This window comes from Drosophila montana, unplaced genomic scaffold, assembly GCF_035044405.1.
Source record: "Drosophila montana isolate Dmon_TW-CO22-7 unplaced genomic scaffold, ASM3504440v1 contig_2794_1, whole genome shotgun sequence".
NCBI classification, from domain to species: Eukaryota; Metazoa; Arthropoda; class Insecta; order Diptera; family Drosophilidae; genus Drosophila; species Drosophila montana.
In genome coordinates, this window is record NW_026997664.1 from 7,572 (window position 1) to 30,851 (window position 23,280).

At 38.0% G+C, this 23,280-nt stretch overlaps 1 protein-coding gene across 1 annotated transcript in view; it reads right to left on the minus strand.

Moving 5' to 3' along the window:
* Positions 1 to 583: 583 nt before the first annotated feature.
* The window catches only part of LOC135430029 (uncharacterized), a 49,133-nt gene continuing 26,436 nt past the window's right edge, over positions 584 to 23,280 (minus strand). The window contains exons 2-5 of the mRNA XM_064684587.1: positions 12,323 to 12,455; positions 11,979 to 12,262; positions 10,300 to 10,427; positions 584 to 728 (exon numbers count right to left, since the gene is read on the minus strand). Of these exons, the coding sequence (XP_064540657.1) occupies positions 682 to 728; positions 10,300 to 10,427; positions 11,979 to 12,262; positions 12,323 to 12,455 (592 nt within the window). The 3' untranslated portion in view covers positions 584 to 681. The remainder of the gene's footprint in view (positions 729 to 10,299; positions 10,428 to 11,978; positions 12,263 to 12,322; positions 12,456 to 23,280) is intronic.

The following is a 23,280-nucleotide window of genomic DNA, read 5'->3' on the forward strand; positions in this document are numbered from 1 at the left end:
TAATACCCTCTGCAAGGGTATAAAAAGGATGCATCCAGTGTAAAGTATGTCGACCTGTGGACCCCAAAAATGTTGCACATTAAGGCACTTGAGTACAGAGTGCCTTTCGGCACAAGCAAAATATTATTTAGGTACACTTAAGTACATTGGTCATAAAGAGGACAGGCGGACTGTGTTGATGAACACACTGTGGTTTTTAAAGGTAGTGCATATTTAACACAATATAACAATTAAATTCAAATATCAAAAAAGTAAATAAAACTTAAATTAATCTTAATTTTGTAATAATTAACTAAATGCAATGCCTCAACAATTATAGAATACCGTCAGGTTCTAGCTTCAACAGACGACGACTTTTGGATCCATTATACAGTTAATTACCAAACACTTATTATATACTAATCATCGCAGTTTGGGTTTCGTTTTCCGTACAGGACGCCAAATTAAGACGGATTATTTAGCGAACCCCCATCCGTACTGTTGTTTAGTTAAATATCATCTGGTTGTATTATTGGTTAAGATCCAATATTAAAATACAATTTGAGACAACATATGCATATATACAATAGAGCCAATTAATTCGTCGTTTTGGCAACATTTTATAATTTCGAAGTATTTTCTTTAATGCAAGCGCAATTTTATCAGTATCCACATTTTTCGGTTACTCTTAACTTAAGCGGCTTATGCAGAATTCCTTATTGGTAGACGAAACACAATCACAATACAAACTGGAATAAAAATTGTAGAAAGAAAGGAAAAAAGTTTATATGTATTTGTAAACGTTATATGAGTTAGAAAAATTATTAACTACAGTTAAGATATGCGGCACTTATAGGATACAAATAAAAAATAAATTAATAAGCAAGTGGTGTTCACTTCATGAATAAGTAGACATTCAAACTGTCGGAACAAGAAAGAACAACTATTTTCTTCACGCCGCAAATTAAATACCCTAAATAAATTGACGTTGGTCCGATTTTGATAGGCTTATATGGAAGGAACCAATTAATGCTCAGTTTCCTCAACTTATCTTTATAAGTAAGAAAGTTAATCTTTATTAATTTTCGACCGATCGCCCTATGACAACTATAGGATATAGTGGTTCGATGTTGATCATTTTTAGCTCATATGCAAGGACCATGTGAAACTACCAAATGCCGGGTGATCTGATCCTGCCGTTTGCATAGAAACAGCTAAACGGACAGCCTGACAGACGCACATGGTTATATTGACTCGGCTGTTGATAGTGATCATGAATTTATATACTTAATGGGGTCGGAGATGTCTCCTTCTATACATTACATATTTCACGACAAAAATATAATACCCTCTGTAAGGGAATAAAAAGGATGTATCCTGAGTAAAGTATGTCGACCTGTGGGCTCTAAATTTTCAGTCACACCGTAGCAGCGGCTATTAGAGCTTGTAATAAAAACAGGCAATTGCAACGAAGCAGTCCCGAAGTGACTGACGCAACCGCTACTTTTGTTGAAAAAGTTATTGACTACTTTGATTGCCTGAATAGCAGAGTTTTAAATGACAACAACCCCAAGAAATGTGCACTGCAAAAAGAAAATATAGTTTGGAAAAAATTAAAAGAAATGCAGGTATACTTAGGAAATATAAGGTATCAGGGCAATTTGACATTTTGTATTGATGGCTTACTCCCAATTACTGAGGCTTTTTTCGGACTTGTCGAAGACCTTTTTAAAGCAAATCCTGCGAATTTTTCCCTTTTTAACAATCAACCAAGATCCACTTGAAAATATATTTGCTTCTGTTCGAGCCAAAGGTGGAAACTGCAGAAATTCATAAGTTAATGAATTCAACATCAATTTAGCAAAGTTTATTTCGCTATACATTTTTCATTTTACCAAAAAATCGAATTGCGAGTCCGATGATGATGTTATGCTGCCTGTTGAATTCGATTCAATAATATAAGACCCTTGCGAAAATAATGAGGTAAGGTAATTCAAGAAGAATTTTTAAAGTCATTGCCACAAATTGTGAAAGGTAATGAAACCTATTCTGACGAACATAAGGACAATATGTTGTACAATGCTATACCAATTGAGTTGACATTAAGTAGATATTTTGTAGGCTATATTGTAAAGGGATCAAATTGCGATAAATGCGAAACGTACCTTTTTATAAATAGTGAATTTTTAACATCTCCTTCAGAATATTTTATATCAGAAAAAAATTACTCAAACGACACGTCTTTTGGAAAAATTAAAAGCACCATGTTTTATATTTTCTAATGTGAGCAAAATTCACATAATGGTTTTTGAAAATATATTTACTACTAATAAGAAGAATGCAAATCAGCATTATAAAATGTATTATAGTGCAATTTATAAAGTTTACTAAAGAAAGTGTTTATGCATCATTGTTTGATAGAAATGATGCATGTTACGCCCATAAAACAGTTCTTTTAGACAAACTTAATAAGGTTTTCCTTTTTAAACATTGTAATGGACATTGATAAAGAAGGCAAAACTTAATACACTTTCACATAAGTGAACATGTTCAACAAGTGAGAGGTTCTAGTCGGGAACTTCCGACTAGGAGATACCCTGAACCCTCTTATTCCGACACCAACGCGCTCGTCCGCTTTAGTACTAATAAAGATAAATTAAAAAAAAAAATAGTTACCCCGGTAGGTTTCGTACTCACCACAGGCCGCACTTCTTGCAGCCGCCTTTACCCAAAAGCCACACCAATAATTGAGTCTTAATGAGTAAAAACCGAATTAAAATAACAGCACAGAAAACAATACAATCGCAATTGAAATGCTGTTGATAGTTTTCAAAGCATACGCGCATGAATGTTTGTGTGTACATGTATACAGAAATTCTTGGAATTTGCGCTTGCTGCCGCTGATAGGAGAAGAGTCAAAACACGGTTTCTTTAATCATATTTGTGTTTCTTAACCGATCTTTTGTATCTCGTTTGTATTGTAGTTGTGTATTCTCAAAAAGTGAATTGCATTTAATTGTGGCTTATATTGGCGGACAGCATAAATTGGTGTTTTTACTTGATTTAAAGCTATGAGATAGTAGCGGGGAGGTGGGGGTTAAATATAAAATGTATAAGCAAGAGGTTCTAGTCGGGACCTCCCGACTAGGGGATACCCTGAACCCTCTTCTTCCAACACCAAATGCAGCTCGCGCTTAGCGGTCGTTTGCTTAAGTAGTAACAAAGAAATATTACAAAAAAAAAATTGTTCCCTTAGCAGCAGGGTTCGAACTCGCAACTAACCGCACCACTTGCCGCCGCCTCTACTCAAGAGCCACACCAATAATTGAGTCTCATTGAGAAAAAAACCAATCTTAATAGCAGCACAGAAAACAATACAATCGCAATTGCAATGCTGTTGATAGAATTCAAAGCAGACGCGCATGAATATGTGTATGTGTACATGTATACAGAAATTCTTGAAACTTGCGCTTATTGCCGATGATAAGAGAAAAGTCAAAAGACGTTTACTTTAATCATATTTGTGTTTCTTAACCGATCTTGATGAAATTTTCGACAGTACATCTTATTGTACTATAGAATATTCGTGTATTATCAAAAGCATAATGAGAAGAATCTGATCTATTTTTAGTTGATAAAAACTTAAATGACCTAAATAAAATATTTATATTTTAATTTTTATACCCTGAACCCTTTAAAAAAGGGTAAAAAGGTTATAAGGTATTTGTGCAAATGTATGTAACAGGCAGAAGGATGCTTCTCCGACCCCATAAAGTATATATATTCTGGCCCCGAGTCGATCTAGCCATTTCCGTCTGTCCGTCCGTCCGTCCGTCCGTCCGTCTGTACGTATGTATGAACGCAAGGATCTCAGAACCGACAAATCGTGCCAAACTTTCAGTTTGAAGCAGCATCTCGTTCAGCGCACAACGTCGCTGCGGCTGATGCTATTTCTTAATATATGTACATATGTTCTCTCTGCATAGCTTCTCAAAAACCCCGATATCTTCAAGCATACATATGTTTGTATTGTGTGGATAAAAACAATAGTGTTTATATTGTCTTTGGTGTAGATGTGCGCACAAGTAGATCACGGCGATTGTCACGAGCCAGAGATTTTTTCTTCAATTGTGTGCCTTTAGTGCCTGTAGCAAAAGGCACACACATTCAAATTCTATTATGTATTTTTTGTCCAGTCCGGCATAATGAGAAGAATCTGATCTATTTTTATTTAATAAAAACTTAAATGACCTAAATGAAATATTTATGTTTTATATTCTAATCTTTTAGTTTACTGTGGGACTTATTTTGCTTAAACTCAAAAAAAAAAAAAAAACAAAGTCGTATTCCTGCAAGGGTGAATCATCGACGGCTTGTCGAAGAATTCTAAGAAAAGACAGAAAAATCAACTGTCGTTAACTGTTCACACATTTGTGCTTTTTGCGGCGGCAAGCCCACCGCAGGCAAGCCAAAAAAAAAACTAAGACCGTGCCCGTCGTCCAAATTTACGAACCCATTGCTGAGAATATCTCTGTCTCACGACAAACCCTTGATCGGCTCATTCGCACAAATTTGTGTGTATGTGTGTGTGCCTAGAGCTCGAAATTCAGAAGCGCAAAAACTTCAAAGAAGAAAAGTGTGTAAGTGTGTGTAATTGGCAAGCCCAAAAAGTTATCATGCACGGCGGATATCCTGAACCCTCTTCTTCCTACACCAAATGTAGCCCGCGCTACGCGCTCGTTTGCTTTAGTAGTAATAAAGATAAAGGCCGCTCTATTTGTCGCCGCCTCTACTCACCAGCAACACCAATAATTGAGTATTAATGAGAAGAAAACGAATTAAAATAGCAGCACAGAAAACAATACAATCGCAATAACAATGCTGTTGATAGAATTCAAAGCAGAGGCACATGAATGTGTGTGTGTACACGTATTCAGAAATTCTTGGAATTTGCGCTTGCTGCCGCAAACACGTGGGCAGCCAAAACATATTTTCTTTTGTGTTTCTTAACCTATCTTGATGAAATTTGAAGCTTTAGATCTTATTTATTTATCTTATTTAAAATGACAATTTCATTTAAATTGTGGCTTATATTGGTGGGCAGCAAAAATTTATTTATTTACTTAATTTTTAGCTATGAGATAGTAGCGGGGAGGTGGTGATAGCTATAAAATGAAAGATACTTGATATATGTATGTATGTATACTATTCTAGAAGCTACATGTCAAGTTTGGTGACTCTAGCTCTTATTATTTACCGAAATTGCTCAAAAAATAGGATTTCGCTATCGATTTTTATCGATTGCGCGAGCACTAGGAGGACCTACAGCTAAAACTTCAAAAACGTCTCTAGCTCTTATAGGTTCTGAGATCATTGCGTTCATACATACGGACAGACGGTCGGACTGGTCGGACAGTCAGACGGACATGGCTAGATCGACTCGGCTATTGATGCTGATCAAGAATATATATACTTAATAGGGTCGGAGATGTTTTCTTCTGCATTTGCACAAATGCATTATACCCTTTTTACCCATTTTTAATGGGTTCAGGGTATAAAAAATAGTTCCCTTGGCAGGGTTCGAACTCGCAACTAGCCGCACTACTTGCCGCTGTCTGTACTCAACAGCCACTCCAGCCAAAAAAAATAAAAAATTGTTTCCTTGGTAGGGTTCGAACTCGCAACAGACCACACTACTTGCCGCCGCCTCTACCCAACAGCCACACTAATCATTGAGTTTTAATGAGAAAAAAACGAATTAAAATAGCAGCACAGAAAACAATATGTACAATCGCAATTGCAATGCTGATGATAGAATTCAAAGCATGTATACATGTATATAGAAATTCTTACATTTTGCGCTAGCTGAATCAAATCACGTGGGCAGCAAAAACACATTTTCTTTTGTGTTTTTTAACCGAACTTAATGGAATTTCAACAGAAGAACTTATTTTGCTGTAGAATATTCGTATATTCTCGAAAAGTCAGCTGCGTTTAAAATGTGGCTTAAATTAGTGGGTAGCAATAATTGGTTTATTTACTTAATTTAGAGCTGTAGGCGGGGAGGCGGCTACAGCTATAAAATAAGAGATACTTGATATACATATATATATTTATACTATTTAATAAACTGCCTACGGTCAATATAAACCCGCTCAATTCTTCTATATCGAAAACTTGTAACTTACTTCTGAATTGGGGTCTCGAAAACTTCTGTTCAATGGGTACACTTTGAGCAAACAAGTACACCTGTATCAACTGAAAATGTCATCCGTGGAGTGCTGGATGCATCAAAATCTATTTGTATTAACATGCCTGTTGCACCATTACCTAATTCAACCCTAGTATATACATTGACCGCAATCATATATTTGGTAGTGATTATTAGAAGAAGAGACATATACAATCCCTGTGTTTCGGACGACCTAAAGCTACTAACGGCTTGTAAAATTATCTGTCTACAAGCCGCAGTTAAATGTGTTGCTTTAATAAAATCATCAGCGGTAGAAATAAAATGATCAATCGGAATTGAGTTTAGCTTTATTGTGTTATAACTATCTGTCGCCGCACTTGTATGGCTTAATAAGATGAGTTTAAAACCTTGTCCATTTGACAAGGTGTGGCCTCAACACTAACCCTACCTGCCTTGTTATGGCCAATATTGCTGGCCGATTCCTCGCATACTCAATAAAAATAAATATAAAATAAAAACAAAAAAAAAAGATGAGTGGCATCATCGGAAACATCCGATTGCTGAGAAATACGGGATCGGACAAGAATAATACCATCGGCTGTCATGTTTCCCGATGCCATACTATTTAAAGCAGAAGCAAACTATTGGCACTCCCGTTGTCGCATGATTTTTGTGGGCTCAAAATACTTGAAAACGTCTCCCAGCAATGAAGCATAAATTGCACTGTAGGGATCATTAGAGTTGAGAGTTTGGAGCACAATAAATGTCGTAGATTCCAGAAAACTATGACACAAATACCACCCAATGGAAAAGTATATTTACAAATTTCTTTTAAACGGGAGTCCAACTGGAAAAATATTTTGGAGCCTCCCATGGATATTTCATCTATATTAATAAGCTTGAGGTCTATTAACCCTGAATGCAAAGTATTTACTAAATCCTTGCTTAAAGCCCTCAAATCAGAACCAGATTGATTAACTGGTAAGGAAAAGATGGAATGCGGTGTTGAGCCACTGATGGAAGTTCGTCAGATGAAAACGAGGACAACCACGAAGTTCGTTAACACTAATTTGATGTCCCTCAAGGCAGCGCTTTGAGCCCCTTTCTCTACAATTTGCACACGGCAGACATCCCCACTCCGGATGACCTACACGATTTGCCACCCCTGGCAAACACCTGATGGCCACATTTGCCGAATATTTTACTCCGCCCACTGCGAGTACGAAGCCACTGACGAGGCTCAGGAATACATCCATTTGCTTGAGAGCTGCGCACGCAGGTGGAACATCAAGCTCAATGCCTCGAAGTGCCAGGCGGTTAACTACACTACGCAGCCCCCTTCACCCTTCAAGCGCCAAGTACCCTTGAATTGTACTGGATAAGAGGCTTAGCTTTCTGGTGCACATCGACGGCCTTCTCAAGCAGTGCCGCTTTAAGATGGCCAAGGCCAACTGGCTACTAAGCCCCAACAGTCCACTGCCACTTCGCTGCACACGGGCACTTTACAACGACGTGGTGGCGCCAACTTAGAGATACGGTATCAAGGTTTGGGGCATTGCATCTCCGACAAATAGAAGACGGATTCAGACAGTCAAAAACTGAGCCTTGCACCAAATGGCCGGTGCTGACGTGTACGTCAGAAATTCTACCTTGCACAGAAAACTTAAATGTCGATAGCCAAGTCGGAGCATTCGCCAACCGGTACAACGAACGCTTGCAGGGACACTGCAACCGGGTAGCAAGAGACCTCGCTGGAAGGTGTGTAGTCAGGAGGCTCAAGAGAAGATCGTTCAAGGACCTCCTCCAACCTCGACATACGAGACGCCCCAGAGTCCCCCGAAAATTTATGCTATTTTTGATTAAATACTAAGAATATTTATAAAAAAAAAAAAAACTAATTTGATGCTTTCTTCGAAGCTCGGTGCTAGCTTAAAATTTGATTGCATCAGCAACTTTAGAGGGCCTAATGGTTTCAGCCATGAAATCATGGAATTGGCTATAATCCATCCCTTAAGATGAATCTCAGTTTCATTAAACGGCCTCGGAAGGGACGTAGTAACAGTGGCCACAAGAATTAGTACATTGACTATTGTTCCTTTAATTGCATTTTGTCGACCATATCCTAAAGACTTATTGATCATTATCATCATTGATCATTAAGGGAAGGTGTGGGGAGATAAGCCTTTCGTCTAAAGGTGTTAAGCCTTTCAGATAATCTGGCAATCGAGAAGGTAACTTGCTTTTTTGAAATTTGAGAACGAAATCGAAATCAGTATCATTGCGCCTTCACAGCCGAAAGAGCGAAAAGCTAAAAATAGAATGTACTCTGAGCTTCGGCTGTATGAGAGCCGTGCAAGCAATTATGTTTGTATGTGTGTTAGTATACATACATAGCAGCATATTTTAATGCGTTGTTATTCACAGCTCTGGCTTTAGCTGGCAAAGAAATACATTTTGTTAGTTTTCTAACAACACCTAATCTAACACCTATCCCAAATTCGTACATTCGAATGCATGTTGTGTACTGAGGTTGGCTAGGTAGAAAATCTGTTTTTAAAGTCGATGCAAATATTTATATAATTTCTTTAAAATAAATGATTAATTATTTATTATTATTTTTATATAAAAAAATACAAATAGGGTAAATTAAATACGTCTGCAGCTATAATATTCATTTAATTAATAAGTTAATTTAAAGAAATTATATAAATATTTGTATCGACTTTAAAAATCCCAGTACACAACAGGCATTCATATGTGAAGACAAATTTGGGATAGGTCGTGCATGATCCGCCCTAGAAAACTAACAAATTTATTTCTTTGCCAGCCAAAGCTAGAGCAGTGAATAAAAACACATATGTATACACATGTATTTTGATGTAGCTATGCATGCATAATTCACACATACAAATATATGTAGGTGCTTGCACGCCATTGGCTGACATAAGAACTTCTCTCGAGCATACACTGTCCAAAAACAAAAGTAAAATCAATCATTTTCATAACGTAGTTATTGCAGATGATGCGCTTTATAAAAAATTATTTTATTCCTAAATTTTCCTGTACAATTTATCGTTAGTATCTAGGGTAATGTATCATTTAAATAAAGCATGCATTTCATGGATAAAGCAGAAGTTCTTTGCGTCGATCATAAGTTTAAAACTTTTCGCTCAATGTACTTCGAAAACGAAGCGACGCAAAGCACCATCGACTAGCCTTGCTAAAAGGCAGGCTGGTGACTAACTTCGTTGCTCGTGTCAGCGCATCAGCAAGCCGCGACTTCGGCATTCGTTCGTCTGAACGAACAGCCGTCGGCAGGCATGTCGTGCGAAAACTCAAAAGCCAAGCATGCAATTTTTCGTCGCATGCAAATGTATGGGCGTTACTCATCTAAGTGTTTATATTGTCTTTGGTTATACCCATGCAGAGGGTATTATAATTTTGTCGTGAAATGTGTAACGCATAGAAGGAGACATCTCCGACCCCATAAAGTTTATATATTCTTAATCAGTATCAATAGCCAAGTCTAGCCAAGCGAACTTGTCTCTCAGTTTTAAAGCTATCGTCATGAAACTTTGCAGAATCCTATTTTCTTTTGTACGCAGTACATATGTCGGAACCAGCTGAATCGGACCACTATATCATAAAATAAAGTCGTTGTATGGAAAACTATTTTGTTTTTCTAGATATCTAGATATCCAAGCTCGGCATTTATAGCTTTCATTATGCTCCCTACATTTAAGCAAAATCTTATTTACATTGGACTACTATATCATATAGCTGCCAAAGGAACGATCGGTCGAAAAGTAGGTTCTTGTATGAAAAACTTTTTTGTTTATGAAGATATCTAGACGAAACTCGGCATTTTTTTTTTATTGTGCTCCTCATATATATGCAAAATCCTATTAAGATCGGACCACTATATCATATAGCTGCCACAGGAACGATCAGTCAATCGTTTTATAAGATATCGAATTTTTTAATGAATACACTGTGAAATATTAAGTTATACCTTGCATCTGATATATAACTCGAGGCTATCGCGAAGAAACCTTTACTTTCTTGTTATCATTAGATTATGTATCGTATAAGAGACGCTATAAGAGTGGAACATTTTTAGTACTTACCAAAAAGAACAAAGGTAAACAATGAAAAAGTTGTGTTGCAATACGGGTGTAACATTACACCAATTAGATTAGTTGCTGCAATAGTACCAAGTCGTCCTAATGACATGCACAAACTAACAGCTTTTCCTCTAAAATAAAAGAAAAATGATTTATTTTCCATATCTGATGATAAAAGTATACATGAAATATACATAAATGAATATGCTGGGAGTGACTGATTTGAAGATACCCTGAGTATCATACCCTCATATAGCCACACCAGCCAAAAAAATAAAAAATAGTTCCCTCGGTAGGGTTCGAACTCGTAACTGATCGCGCTGCTTTCTGCTGCCTCTACTCGATAGCCACACCAACAATTAAGTCTTAATGAGAAAAAAACGAATAGCAGCAGAGAAAACAATACAATCGCAACTGCAATGCTGTTGACAGAATTCAAAGCAGACGCGCATGAATGTGTGTGTGTACATGTATACAGAAATACTTAGTATTTGCGCTAGCTTCTGCTAACACGTGCGCACATAACTTTTGTGTTTCTCAACCAATCTTGATGAAATTCAGCATTAGATCTTATTGTATAATACTTTAAAAAAATCGTATATTCTCAAAATGACAATTGCATTTAAATTGTGGCAATTAGTAGGCAATACAAGTTGGTTTGCTAGCATGATTTATAGCTTTGTGGTGGTAGCGGGGAGGTTGCGATTGGTATGAAATGAGAGATACTTGATATATATATATCATATATATATATATATATATATATATATATATATATATATATATAAATATATATATATATAGTATATATATATAAATACATATATATATACTATTCTAGAAGCTACATGTCAAATTTGGTGACTCTAGCTGTAATTATTTACCAAAATCTTAAAAAACAGGATTTCTATATAGATTTTCATCGATTACTGGGAAATGGGGCAAGTTATCGAATATCGAAAACAAACTCGATCTGCGCATGGACTAGGAGGACCTACAGCTAAAATACAGCTCAAGTCTCTAGCTCTTATAGGTTCTGAGATGCTTGCGTTCAGAGATGCTTCCTTCTGCCTGTTACATACATTTGCACAAAAACATTATACCCTTTTTACCCATTTTCAATGGGTTCAGGGTATATAATACTCTGAGTGATAACAAGTATATATTTATAATTTCAAGACTCTAGCTTTTGTTTTTTTTTTTTTTTTGAGACCGCTCCGACGGACTGAAGAAACTCATTGTTGAAGGGACTTTAGTAAATACACGCAGAAGATAATAAAGAACGCGTTTTCATTGCCGAGATAAGAGTAGAAGAAGAAGCACACCGCTGCATAAAGTGAGCCTCAAGCCAGAAAGTTAAAGCTGAAATTTGAGCTGGGTTTGCCTTAACCCAATAACCCCTTAAGGCAATATAAATACTTTATAAATGTAATTTATATAGTCTTTGGTTCAGGGCATATCCAGCCCGTCACTCCCGACTAGAGCACTCTTGATATTTATACCGTTAAACCATTGAAAATTTATAAAAAGGGTACAGCGGTGTGAAGAAAACAGGCAAATAGCGGCTTTCTCACACATTTCATGACAAAATGACCTCTGACATTTCATATCCGAAGATAACCATTTTGTTAATTATTCTTATTTGTATTGATTGATAATTTTATATTTTTCTTGTTTCTTACCTTAAATTTGTTGGTACCAAATCAACGACTGCACCTAACATAATGGATATTGATAATCCGGGCAACAGGATGTAAAGGCAAAATAGAACTAGTACAGCGATGGGGTTGGAAACAAAGTGCAGTAAGATTCCACTGGTAATAGAAAATACGAGAGCGGCCAACAAAACGTTTTTACGACCAAGAGGATTCAATAGAGTGCCTTGTATTGAGAAACCTAATAAAAACGCTGTTCCAACAATCATATTATCAATATATGTTTTAGTTGATATTGAATCGGAGCAGATCTAAAAGTAAAATAAAATATGTAAAATCGTTAAATGGGTAGGGTATAGTTGGTTACTTACCACAGTGCTATTCGTTGAACTATTTTGTTCAACATAGGAACTGTCCAATATTTGACAAACTGTGGAATTTTGATTTTCTTTGTTGGATGATCGGTTAACGATTTCTGGGAACCAAAACTGCATTCCGTTTGAGCTGAAAATAAATGTTTATTGTTGTATGGTATTGCTTATGATTTTGTTGTAACATAATATAAAACCCTTAGGAAGACAAGGTTTTCTTAATTTTTATTTTTTTTAAATTAACCAAAACATTTTTAATTAATATACCTGAATCTATTTAAAGTAGATTCTTCGACTCCATGTAGTACATACATTGTGGAACAAGACCTCGGTCTTAATTAACCAATCCATGTATGTCCGTTTCAAAGCGTCGGTCTCAGAAACTACATAGACTGTAAACTTCAAATTTTATATTAACTCCTATATATATATATATATATATATTCTTCTTAAAACGAACGATTTTATCATATTTTTCCATGTTTTACTTTTATTTGATGCTGATTTTAGCGACCTTTCCATTTTAATATCCTGAATCCATTAAAAATGGGTAAAAGGGGTGTAATGTATTTGTGCATATGTATGTAACAGGCAGAAGGAAGCATCTCCGACCCCATATTCTTGATCAGCATAAATAGCCAAGTCTATCTAGTCATGTCGGTCTGTCTATGCGAACTTTTCTCTCAGTTCTAAAGCTATCGTCATGAAACTTTGCAGAAGTCCCTCTTTCTGCTGCACGCAGTACATCTGTCGGAACCGGCTGGATCGAACTACTATATCTTATAGCTGCCATAAGAACGATCGGCTAGAAGTAGCTTATGGTATGAAAAACCGTATTATACCCTGGACCCATTGAAAATGGCTTAAAAGGGTATAATGTTTGTGTGCAAATGTATGTAACAGGCAGAAGGAAGCATCTCCGACCCCATTTTCTTGATCAACATCAACAGCCGAGTCGGTCTAGCCATGTCTGTCTGTCCGTCCGTCCGTATGTATGAACGCAAGGATCTAGGAACCTATAAGAGCTAGAGACTTGATAGACTTAGCTGTAGGTCCTCCTAGTGCCCGCGCAGATCGAGTTTGTTTCCGATAATCGATAACTTACTCCGTTGCCAAGCAATCGATAAACATCGATATCGAAATCCTTGTTTTTTGAGTAAATTGGGTAAATAATAAGAGCTAGAGTCACCAAACTTGATATGTTGCTTCTAGAATAGTATATATATATCAAGTTCATTTTATACCTATCGCCATCTCCCCGTTACCACATCAAAGCTATAAATCAATTTAATAAACCAACTTGTATTGCCCACCAATTTAAGTCACAATTTCAGTGCATTTGACTTCTTGAGATTACACAAATATTCTATGGCACAATAAGATGTGCTGTCGAAAATTTCATTAAGATCGGTTAGGAAACACAAAAGTAATGTGTTTTGGATGCCCAAGGGTCAGCGACAGCTCGCGCAAATTCCAAGAATTTGAATGTGGCTGTTGAGTAGAGGCAGCGGCAAGTGGTGCGGTGAGTTGCGAGTTCAAACCCTGCCAAGGGAACAATTCTTTTCATACCCTTGCAGAGGGTATTATAATTTTGTCGTGAAATGTGTAACGCATAGAAGGAGACATCTCCGACCCCATAAAGTATATATATTCTTGATCAGTATCAACAGCCGAGTTGATATAGCCATGTCCGTCTGTCCGTCTGTCTGTTTCTATGCAAACTAGTCTCTCAGTTTTAAAGCTATCTTTATGAAACTTTGCAGAAGTCCCCCTTTCTGTTGCACGCAGTTCATATGTCAAAACCAGCTGGATCGGACCACTATATCATATAGCTGCCATAGGAACGATCGGTCGAAAAGTAGGTTCTTGTATGAAAAACATTTTTGTTTATATAGTTATCTTTACTAAACTTGGTATTTATTAGTTTTACTACGTTCCCCATATATGTGCAAAATCCTATTAAGATCGGACAACTATATCATATAGCTGCCATAGGAACGATCGGTAGAAAATTAAGTTTTTGTATGGAAAATTTTTGTTTTTCAAGATATCTTGACCAAACTCGGTACTTATTAGTTTTACTAAGCTCCCCATAAATATGCAAAATTCTATTCAGATCGGGCAACTATATCATATAGCTGCCATAGGAACGATCGGTCGAAAATTAAGTTTTTGTATGGAAAATTTTTATGTTTTTCAAGATATCTTGACCAAACTCGGTATTCATTAGTTTTGCTACGCTCCCCATATATATGCAAAATCCTATTAAGATCGGACAACTATATCATATAGCTGCCATAGGAAAGATCGGTTGAAAATTAAGTTTTTGTATGGAAAATTTTTATGTGTTTCAAGATATCTTGACCAAACTCGGTATTTATTAGTTTTACTACGCATATAGCTGCCATAGGAACGATCGGTCGAAAATTACGTTGTTGTACGGAAACCTGTTTTGTTTTTCATGATATCTTATCCATACTCGGCATTAACTATTTTCCCTGTGCTTCTTAGATACGGGCAAAGCACTATAAGCATTTTGAAAAGGTTGGGTCTGCAAGGGTATTAAATCTTCGGTGTGCCGAAGATAGCACTTCTTTCTCGTTTTATTTTAATTTTCTTTTATTACCACTAAAGAAAACGAGCGCTTAGCGCGAGCTGCATTTGGTGTTGGACGAAGAGGGTTCAGGGTATCCCCTAGTCTGGAGCTCCCGATTAGAACCTCTTACTTGTTAAGAATATACGAATGGTCTATAGCGGAATAAGCTCTACTGAAAATTTCATCATGATCGAATAAGAATCACAATTAAAACGTGTTTTGGATGGCCTCATGCTTGCGGCAGCTAGGGAAAATTGCAAGAATTTCTATATACATGTACACACACATTCATACGCGTCTTTATTGAGTTCTATCAAAATCATGGAAAAAGCGGCTGTATTGTTTTCTATGCTGCTATTTTAATCCGTTTTTTCTCATTAAGACTCAATAATTGGTGTGGCTGTTGGGTATAGGCGGCGGCAATTAGTGAGGTCTGTTGCGAGTTCGAACCACACCGAGGAAACTATTTTTTTTTTTTTTGCTGGTTTGGCTATTCAATAGAGGCGTTTGCAAATCGTGTGGACTGTTACGAGTTCGAGACCTATCGAGAAAACAGTTTTCTTTTTGGTAGGGGTAGGGGAAGGCGTTCAGGGTATTCCCTAGTCGGGAGCTCCCGAAAACTTTGTATACCCTTGCAGAGGGTATTATAGTTTTGTCATACAACAACTTTATTTTCGACTGATCGTTCCTTTGGCAGCTATATGATATAGTGGTCCGATCTTAATAGGATTTTGCATTTATATGAGGAGCCTAATAAAACACATAAATGCCGAGTTTGGTCAAGATTTCGTGAAAAACAAACAAATTTTCCATACAACTTAATTTTCGACTGATCGTTCCTATGGCAGCTATATGATATAGTGGTCCGATCTTAATAGGATTTTGCATATATATGGGGAGCATAGTGTTGGATCAAGTGGGCGTGTGTGGATGGTATGAAGTTTTAATAAAGGTTTTACAAATTGATGATCAACACGACTGACTTCTATGATGATGCTTACAGAACTGATTTCTTAACATAAATTAAGATTAAAGGGACCGAGCAATTACAGAGTTCGAAAGCGAGCGAGACTTCGTACATGTGTATGAGTGCTTATGACATTCAAATAGAAGAGAATTAGCATAATCTTAACATAATCTGCTTTGACATTGCTATTGATACCCTGACTAATGTATATATGAGGTATATGACCGAACACATAGTAAAACAAATAAATGCCGAGTTTGGTCAAAATATCGTGAAAAACAAACAAATTTTCCATATAACAACTTAATTTTCGACCGATCGTTCCTATGGCAGCTATATGATATAGTGGTCCGATCCAGCTGGTTTTGACATATGGACTGCGTGCAGCAGAAAGAGGGACTTCTGCAAAGTTTCAAAAAGATAGCTTGAAAACTGAGAGACTAGTTCGCAAAGAAATAGACTGACGGGCAGACGGACATGGCTATATCGACTCGGCTGTTGATACTGATCATGAATATATATACTTTATGGAGTCGGAGATGTCTCTTTCTATGCGTTACACATTTCACGAAAAAATTATAATACCCTTTACAAGGGTATAAAAAAAAAGTTCCCTTGGCAGGGTTCCAACTCGTAACTGACCGCATTACTTGCTGCCGCCAATACGAAACAGCCACACAAGCCAAAAAAAAAAAGGTTCCCTCGGTAGGGTTCGAACTTGCTACAGACCACACTACTTGCCGCCGCCTCTCCTGAACAGCCACACAGACAATTGAGTCTTAATAAAAAAACACATTAAAATAGCATCACAGAAAACAATACAATCAATACAAAAAACAAGATTTCGATAACAATTTTTATCGATTCGTTTGAAACGGGACAAGTTATCGAATATAGGAAACAAACTTGGACGGACGGACGGACAGACAGACGGACATGGCTAGATCGACTCGGCTGTTGATGCTGATCAAGAATATATATACTTTATGGGGTCGGAGATGCTTCCTTCTGCCTGTTACATACATTTGCACAAATACATTATACCCTTTTTACCCATTTTCAATGGGTTCAGGGTATTTATAGCTATGAGGTACAAGCGGCGAGGTGGTGGTTGCTACAAAATGAAAGATACTTGATCTATATATACTATTCTAGAAACTACATGTCAAGTTTGGTGACTCTAGCTCATATTATTTGCCAAAATTGCTCAAAAAACAGGATTTCGATATCGATTTTTGTCGATTACTTGAAAGCGGGGCAAGTTATCGAATATCGGAAGCAAACTCGATCTGCGCGGGCACTAGGAGGACCCACAGCTAATTTCAAGTCTCCAGCTCTTATAGGTTCTGAGATCCGTTCATATATACGGACAGATGGACGGACAGACAGACGGACATGGCTAGATCAACTTGGCTATGGATGCTCATCAAGAATATATATACTTTATGGGGTCGGAGAATCTTTTTACTGCTTGTTACATAAATTTGCACAAATACATTATAACCTTTTTACCCATTTTTATTGGGTTCAGAGTAAAAAAAAAAAATTTCACCAAAAGACGCGCATTAGCACGTGTCTATATGTGGCAGCCCTAGCCACGATCTATCGGCCAATATATATCGGGCCGATCTCTAAGCTGCCATTCATGTCAGTTTGTCAGTCAGTTTCGCACCAACATGCAGGCGGTGAGGTCGACGCCAGCTTCGCATCACAGCAAGCCGAAACTCTTTCTGCACAAAGCCATACATGAATGCTATCATGTATTCGTCAGGACTGACGCGGTAAAGCAGCCGTTGGAGCCTCCATACTCAGGACCGTATGAATCGAAAGATTAAAACCCGCATTTATGGCAATTGAAGAAGCTGACGAAGCCGTCCCCACGAATGACGCAGCTGGTCCCGTGGATGACGGAGATCCACGATTCAAAGTTCCATCACTTCGCACGTATGATAAGCAGCATAGGACTCGCCCTTACAATCTATAACTTGTCTAGGGGGGAGTAGTGTGGCAGCCCTAGCCACGATCTGTCGGCCAATATATATCGGGCCGATCTCTAAGCGGCCATTCCGAGGAGCAGACAAGAAGTTGCCAATCAGAGCTAAGACCGACGAGAGGACAGAAGACGAACTATTTCACAATTATAATACTTCTTCACAAATAAAGCTAATATTAAGAATATAACTGGCCAAGAGGACACATATAGGGGCGGCACTGAAATACGCCATCTATTTTTGGTGTCCCAACATAATTGGTATACCTTGCTTCTCTCAATGTCATCTCTATTTTCTGGTAAAATAGATGATCCAGCTGGCGATAGCTCAAGCTTAGCAAACATATAATTTTGGAATAATATCACAAATACCTTTTTCTACCAACACAAAATGCAGCTCTGCTACGAGCTCGTTTGCATTAAAAGTAATACAAATAAAAATAAAAAAATTTCCCCATTGGACTCAAAATGGTAACTGACTGCACTACTTTTTATCGCCTCTACTCAACAACCATATCAACCACTCTATTGAAAAAAACCTAATAAGGATAACAGCACATAGCTCACTACAATCGTAATTGCAATGTTGCTTATAAAATTCAATAAAGAAGCGCATTAATGCAAGGAGTAATATAGATCTCCAAATAAGTAACAGCTAAGTGATCTAAATACGCAGTGCGTATTGTCCTTTGCATATGAAAGTGTGCATACACACACACAAGAACGCTCGGCTAGACACTAACACACGCTTGCACAAAAAACTAATGCTAAATAGCACAGCTTATGCACAAGTCTCGCTGGAATTTACGCTCATTAAAACTAAGATAGCTGATCTTTATGAACGAGTCCAACAGCAGTATGCCTGGTGTTTCAGAGCAGATTTAAAAACTGCAACGGCAAATCGATGCTTTGTAGGCTGGGGCGTCTTCATCACAAGCTGCGATGGCAGCTGCTCCTACTGCGACCACACAACGCTCTGATTCACCTGCTAAAGTTCCATCTACAAATAAATATCAAGCCGTTTGCTGAAGAAGTTTGCAGAGTCCCCAGAATCCCAACTGCGTCGTTTGCTTCAAAATTGGGATACGTCCGGGCTAAAACCTTCCGGACTCAAGCAGCAAACATATCATTCACACGCTGTTCTTCGCGAAGATGCCTAAAACATCAGACCGCTAATTACGGTCTGAAAAGTAAATTTGGACAAACTCGCCAAAATGTTTGACACAGTCAAAACAACTGACATGTTTGCTATCGGTCCCGATTCGCAGCCCACTATTGTAAGTGCTATTGCTACCACGGACTTCCTAAAGGACATTGCTGACTCCTTGTGCCCACTCTTGCAAACATTTGAGTACCTGCAAAAAGATGTCAAGCGTCTGCAATCGGCAGACCGTTCTCGCAGCAAATCGCGAGATCAATTAAGCCAGCAGTCACGCAGCCAAGCAACTGACCAATCACGGCAAGCCAGCGACGAGTAAAATAAATTATGCTATTATCATCATTAAAAATGCAAACTACCATGCGCCCCTGCACAGCCGTTATACTAGAGTTATTGTCGTCACACACGTTGCTCGACGACAGCAAAGCCATCGACAGCTAATTAACCCCGCAGCCACCTATCTTATTAAAAATCCCTCTCCTCATAACTGATCACAAATCACACATCCGTTTTGTCATCGACTCCAGAAAAGTGGTATCTGTCATACCCCGCTCGGTGGTTAGACAAAATACTAAACAAAGTGATTTACTCCTGTATGCAGCAAATCATACGATCATCCACATTTATGGTATAAATGTAGCACAGCTAAATTTGGGGCTCCGTCGCTATCTAACGTGGCTATTTATAGATGCAGACGAAGATACTGATATATTTATACTATTCTAGAAGCAGCATATCAAGTTTGGTGACTCTAGCTCTTATTATTTACTAAATTTTCTCAAAAAACAGTATTTCCATATCGATTGTTATCGATTTCTTGGAAACGGGGCAAAATTTCAAGTCTCTAGCTCTTATAGGTTCTGAGATCATTGCGTTCATACATACGGACAGACGGACAAACAGACAGCTGATCAAGAATATATGTATATACTTTATGGGGTCGGAGATGCTTCCTTCTGCCTGTTACATACATTTGCACAAATACATTATACCCTGTTTACCCATATTTAATGGGTTCAGGGTATAAAAATAATTCGTACATTTTAATTTAGTGAAACAGCTGTTCGTTGTAAACAAGGTTGGCAAGCCTCTCTTGCACTTGTCGCAGCTGCTATAAAAATGCATATTCTCCTTTGTCTCACCCACTTGTTCATTCGTTGTTCCCCTAGGTGAAGCAATGCAATTATTCTGAGCCACAGCCAAATAACTTATAAACTAATATAATTTCAAATTATAAACGCATTATAACGTGCTGTAGTGAAAAGCCAAATTTGACTTTAATTCTTGGCTATAATTTCGAAACAGTTTCTAAGAAATATTGGCAACTCAACATTTATAAGCAAACTAAATCAGGAATTGCCATTATTCTAGTGCAACCAAATTATTGTGACTTGTTACAATTAGGCAATTGCAAAACGCCTATGTATGCTGACAATTTACAGCTCCCAAACTCGCATATATGTACATATGTACATAGGCGCCTCTAGTTGACTTTCGCGCTCTCCCTTTTGTGCGGTCATTCGCCGGCTCAAGTATATATGTATGTATATACGCTTCTACATAAGCAAGTGCACAATTTGTCGCGTTCTCTGTGTGCGTTGTATGCGCTTACTGTTCTTCAGCTAAACAGTTTTGGTGTTCTGATTTAGCGTTTGTGAAAATAAATCATGCAAGGCGAGAACACAAGTGATATGCAGGCAAACAGGGTGCTTTTTCTTAAGCGCAAGGCGGCTGCATTGGTAAAGCCATTGAGTAATAAAGAGACAGAGCTGAAGACTCACTCCGAGCTTTTTTTACCGTTTTAAAAATCGCGCGCGGTCGATCGAGTTAGTCCGCAAACGCAAAATCAAACTCAAAAATAAAACTCATTTACCATAGGAAGCAACAACAAATCACTTCAAAACAACAACAGTACGCACGAAACCCCATTTTTTTTTTCGTCGTCCGTCTTGATCATCAAGTGTTTGTGCGCGATAATGAGGACATAGGAAACTCAGTGCAAAGAAATGGGACAAATAATGCCACTGTGTTTGTTGCTGGTTTCTCTGTCGTTCCAACAAGAAACAACAACTACACTATTAGGGTTCTAATGTTGTTGTTGCATAGCCGAGTCTCGGCGCAAGTAGGTAGAAAATTTGAATGCCAGCAGGCCATACTATGACGTCACATTTTAAAGAATTTCATATCTTGTGATGCTTAGAATATATTTCTATCTTTATTACGTACATTAAAGTAATATATTAATAGGGTCTTTTATAAAAATTTATGTATTTAATAATGTGTTACTTTATTGTACGCAAAGATCGCATACACAAAGCCCTAGCCTGTGACGTCACATGCGCAACAGAATGTTGCAATCTTCTTAATTTCATATACTTCCCTTGGCTTGGAAAACACATACTTGCATATTTTTTACCAATATGTGTGAGATGAGACACACATGCCAGCAACTAATTGGCGCGTCAAGGCATTGATACCCTTATACATAGAAATGGTATAGAATGTTTAAAGAAAACAATTATTATTGATTGCACAATGAGTTAAAAGAGTGTAGAAGCTTAGATAATAGGCTGTAGCTTCAAACCAAAAAGGGATAGCAGGGACAGAATTTGTGGTGTTTTATTTTTATTGTCGAGTCGTTTGTTTTGATTATGGTTGTTGTTGGTTCATATGGGAAATGTTCTGAAGTTGTCTTTGATTTTTGGGCAACGGCAGATGTAGCTGTAGACAGCCGGGTGTTGGGTTTGCAATTTTTCATTGAGTAATACTCAATTGTGTTTGCAACCTCGCTATCGCGCACGAAGTGTTTCGAAAAAGAGATTTCGATCCAAACGCCTCCTCTGTCTCTTTATTACTCAATGGACTAAAGCAAAGATCTTTCTTCAAAATCTTTCTAAAGACCAATTGACTTGGGATGAAAGCCTGCCGATTGCACGTGATACGATCTGGAGGGAGCTATGCAGCTAAGCAGCTTTCGGAACATTCGGAATATCTCGTTTCCTATAGTGGGGCTTTTCGAAGAATCCGAAGGTGAAATTAATGCATTTGGCGATGCCAGTGTGGAGGCCTATGGAGCCTGCATCTACGTGATGGCCAGAAGTCCGCTAGCCACAAGTCTTTGCTCCAAGTCTTGAGTTGCGCCGTTAAAAACATTGACTGTCCCAAATCTGGAATTATGTGGAGCGAAGCTGTTGGCTAATCTAATAAATGAGGTCAAGCGGACAGGCATCTTTGTCAGCCAGTTTTATTGCTGGTGCGATTCGTCCGTGGTTTTATCCTGGGTTAGGGATGAGTCCTTCACATTCAATGTTTTCGTGGCAAATCATGTGGCTGCCATACAAGAACATATTGCCAGTATGGAGTGGCGATATGTTCCGACGGACAGAGATCCAGCTGGCATCCTTTCTAGAGTCACAGTTCCCGACGCCCTATCTCAATCGGAGGTTTGGTTTCAAAGCCCATCGTATGTATTAGATGGTCGCCAACATGGCCGGCGTCTTGTCTTCCTGAAATTTCAAGAGTTGAATTGAGGAAAAAAGTACTGATCATCAAGTCTCCACGTCCAGATTTAACTCTTAGATGCAAGCATATGAACTCATTTGGCTCCATGCAGCGTACATTCAGTTTTGTATACAAATTTATGAAGCGTTTAAGGTATCATGGACTTACTGTTGCAGACAGTCATCACGGCACTCGGATTCTACTTCGGCTTGTACAGAGAGCGAACTTGTGAGATGATATCAGGGAGATTCGGTCTCACGGAAGTGTGAAAAAGTCCAGCTCCATCGGATCTCTTGCACCATTTTTGGATGAAGGTGAACTCCTCTGTGTGGCTGCGCAACATACCATTATTTTGCCTCGGCGTCATGCCTTATCTCTCATCGCTCAATTTCATGAAATGCATCTACTTACTGGAGAACAGTGTATAAAGCAGTAGATGTGTGAAATGCTTAAGAGCGAGGCAGAGTTTCTTCGAGACTGTGATAGGAAGTCTTCTATAAGTCGGAAGTCAATTTCTACGTTAGCGTTTTCATCTGCTTCACCAGCAAGGCAATCTCTTAAAACCAGTCAAGGACCAATCGACTGCTACATTTTTGAGTGCCCTAAAACGATTCATCGTCACTCGTGGGAAACCCAGTCAGATTTGGTCCGACAACGCAAACAACTTCGTTGGAGTGAAGAATGAGCTGGTATTTTTAAAACGTCTCCTTCTTACATGAAAGCAGTTCAGCAATTCTGTCTCGCA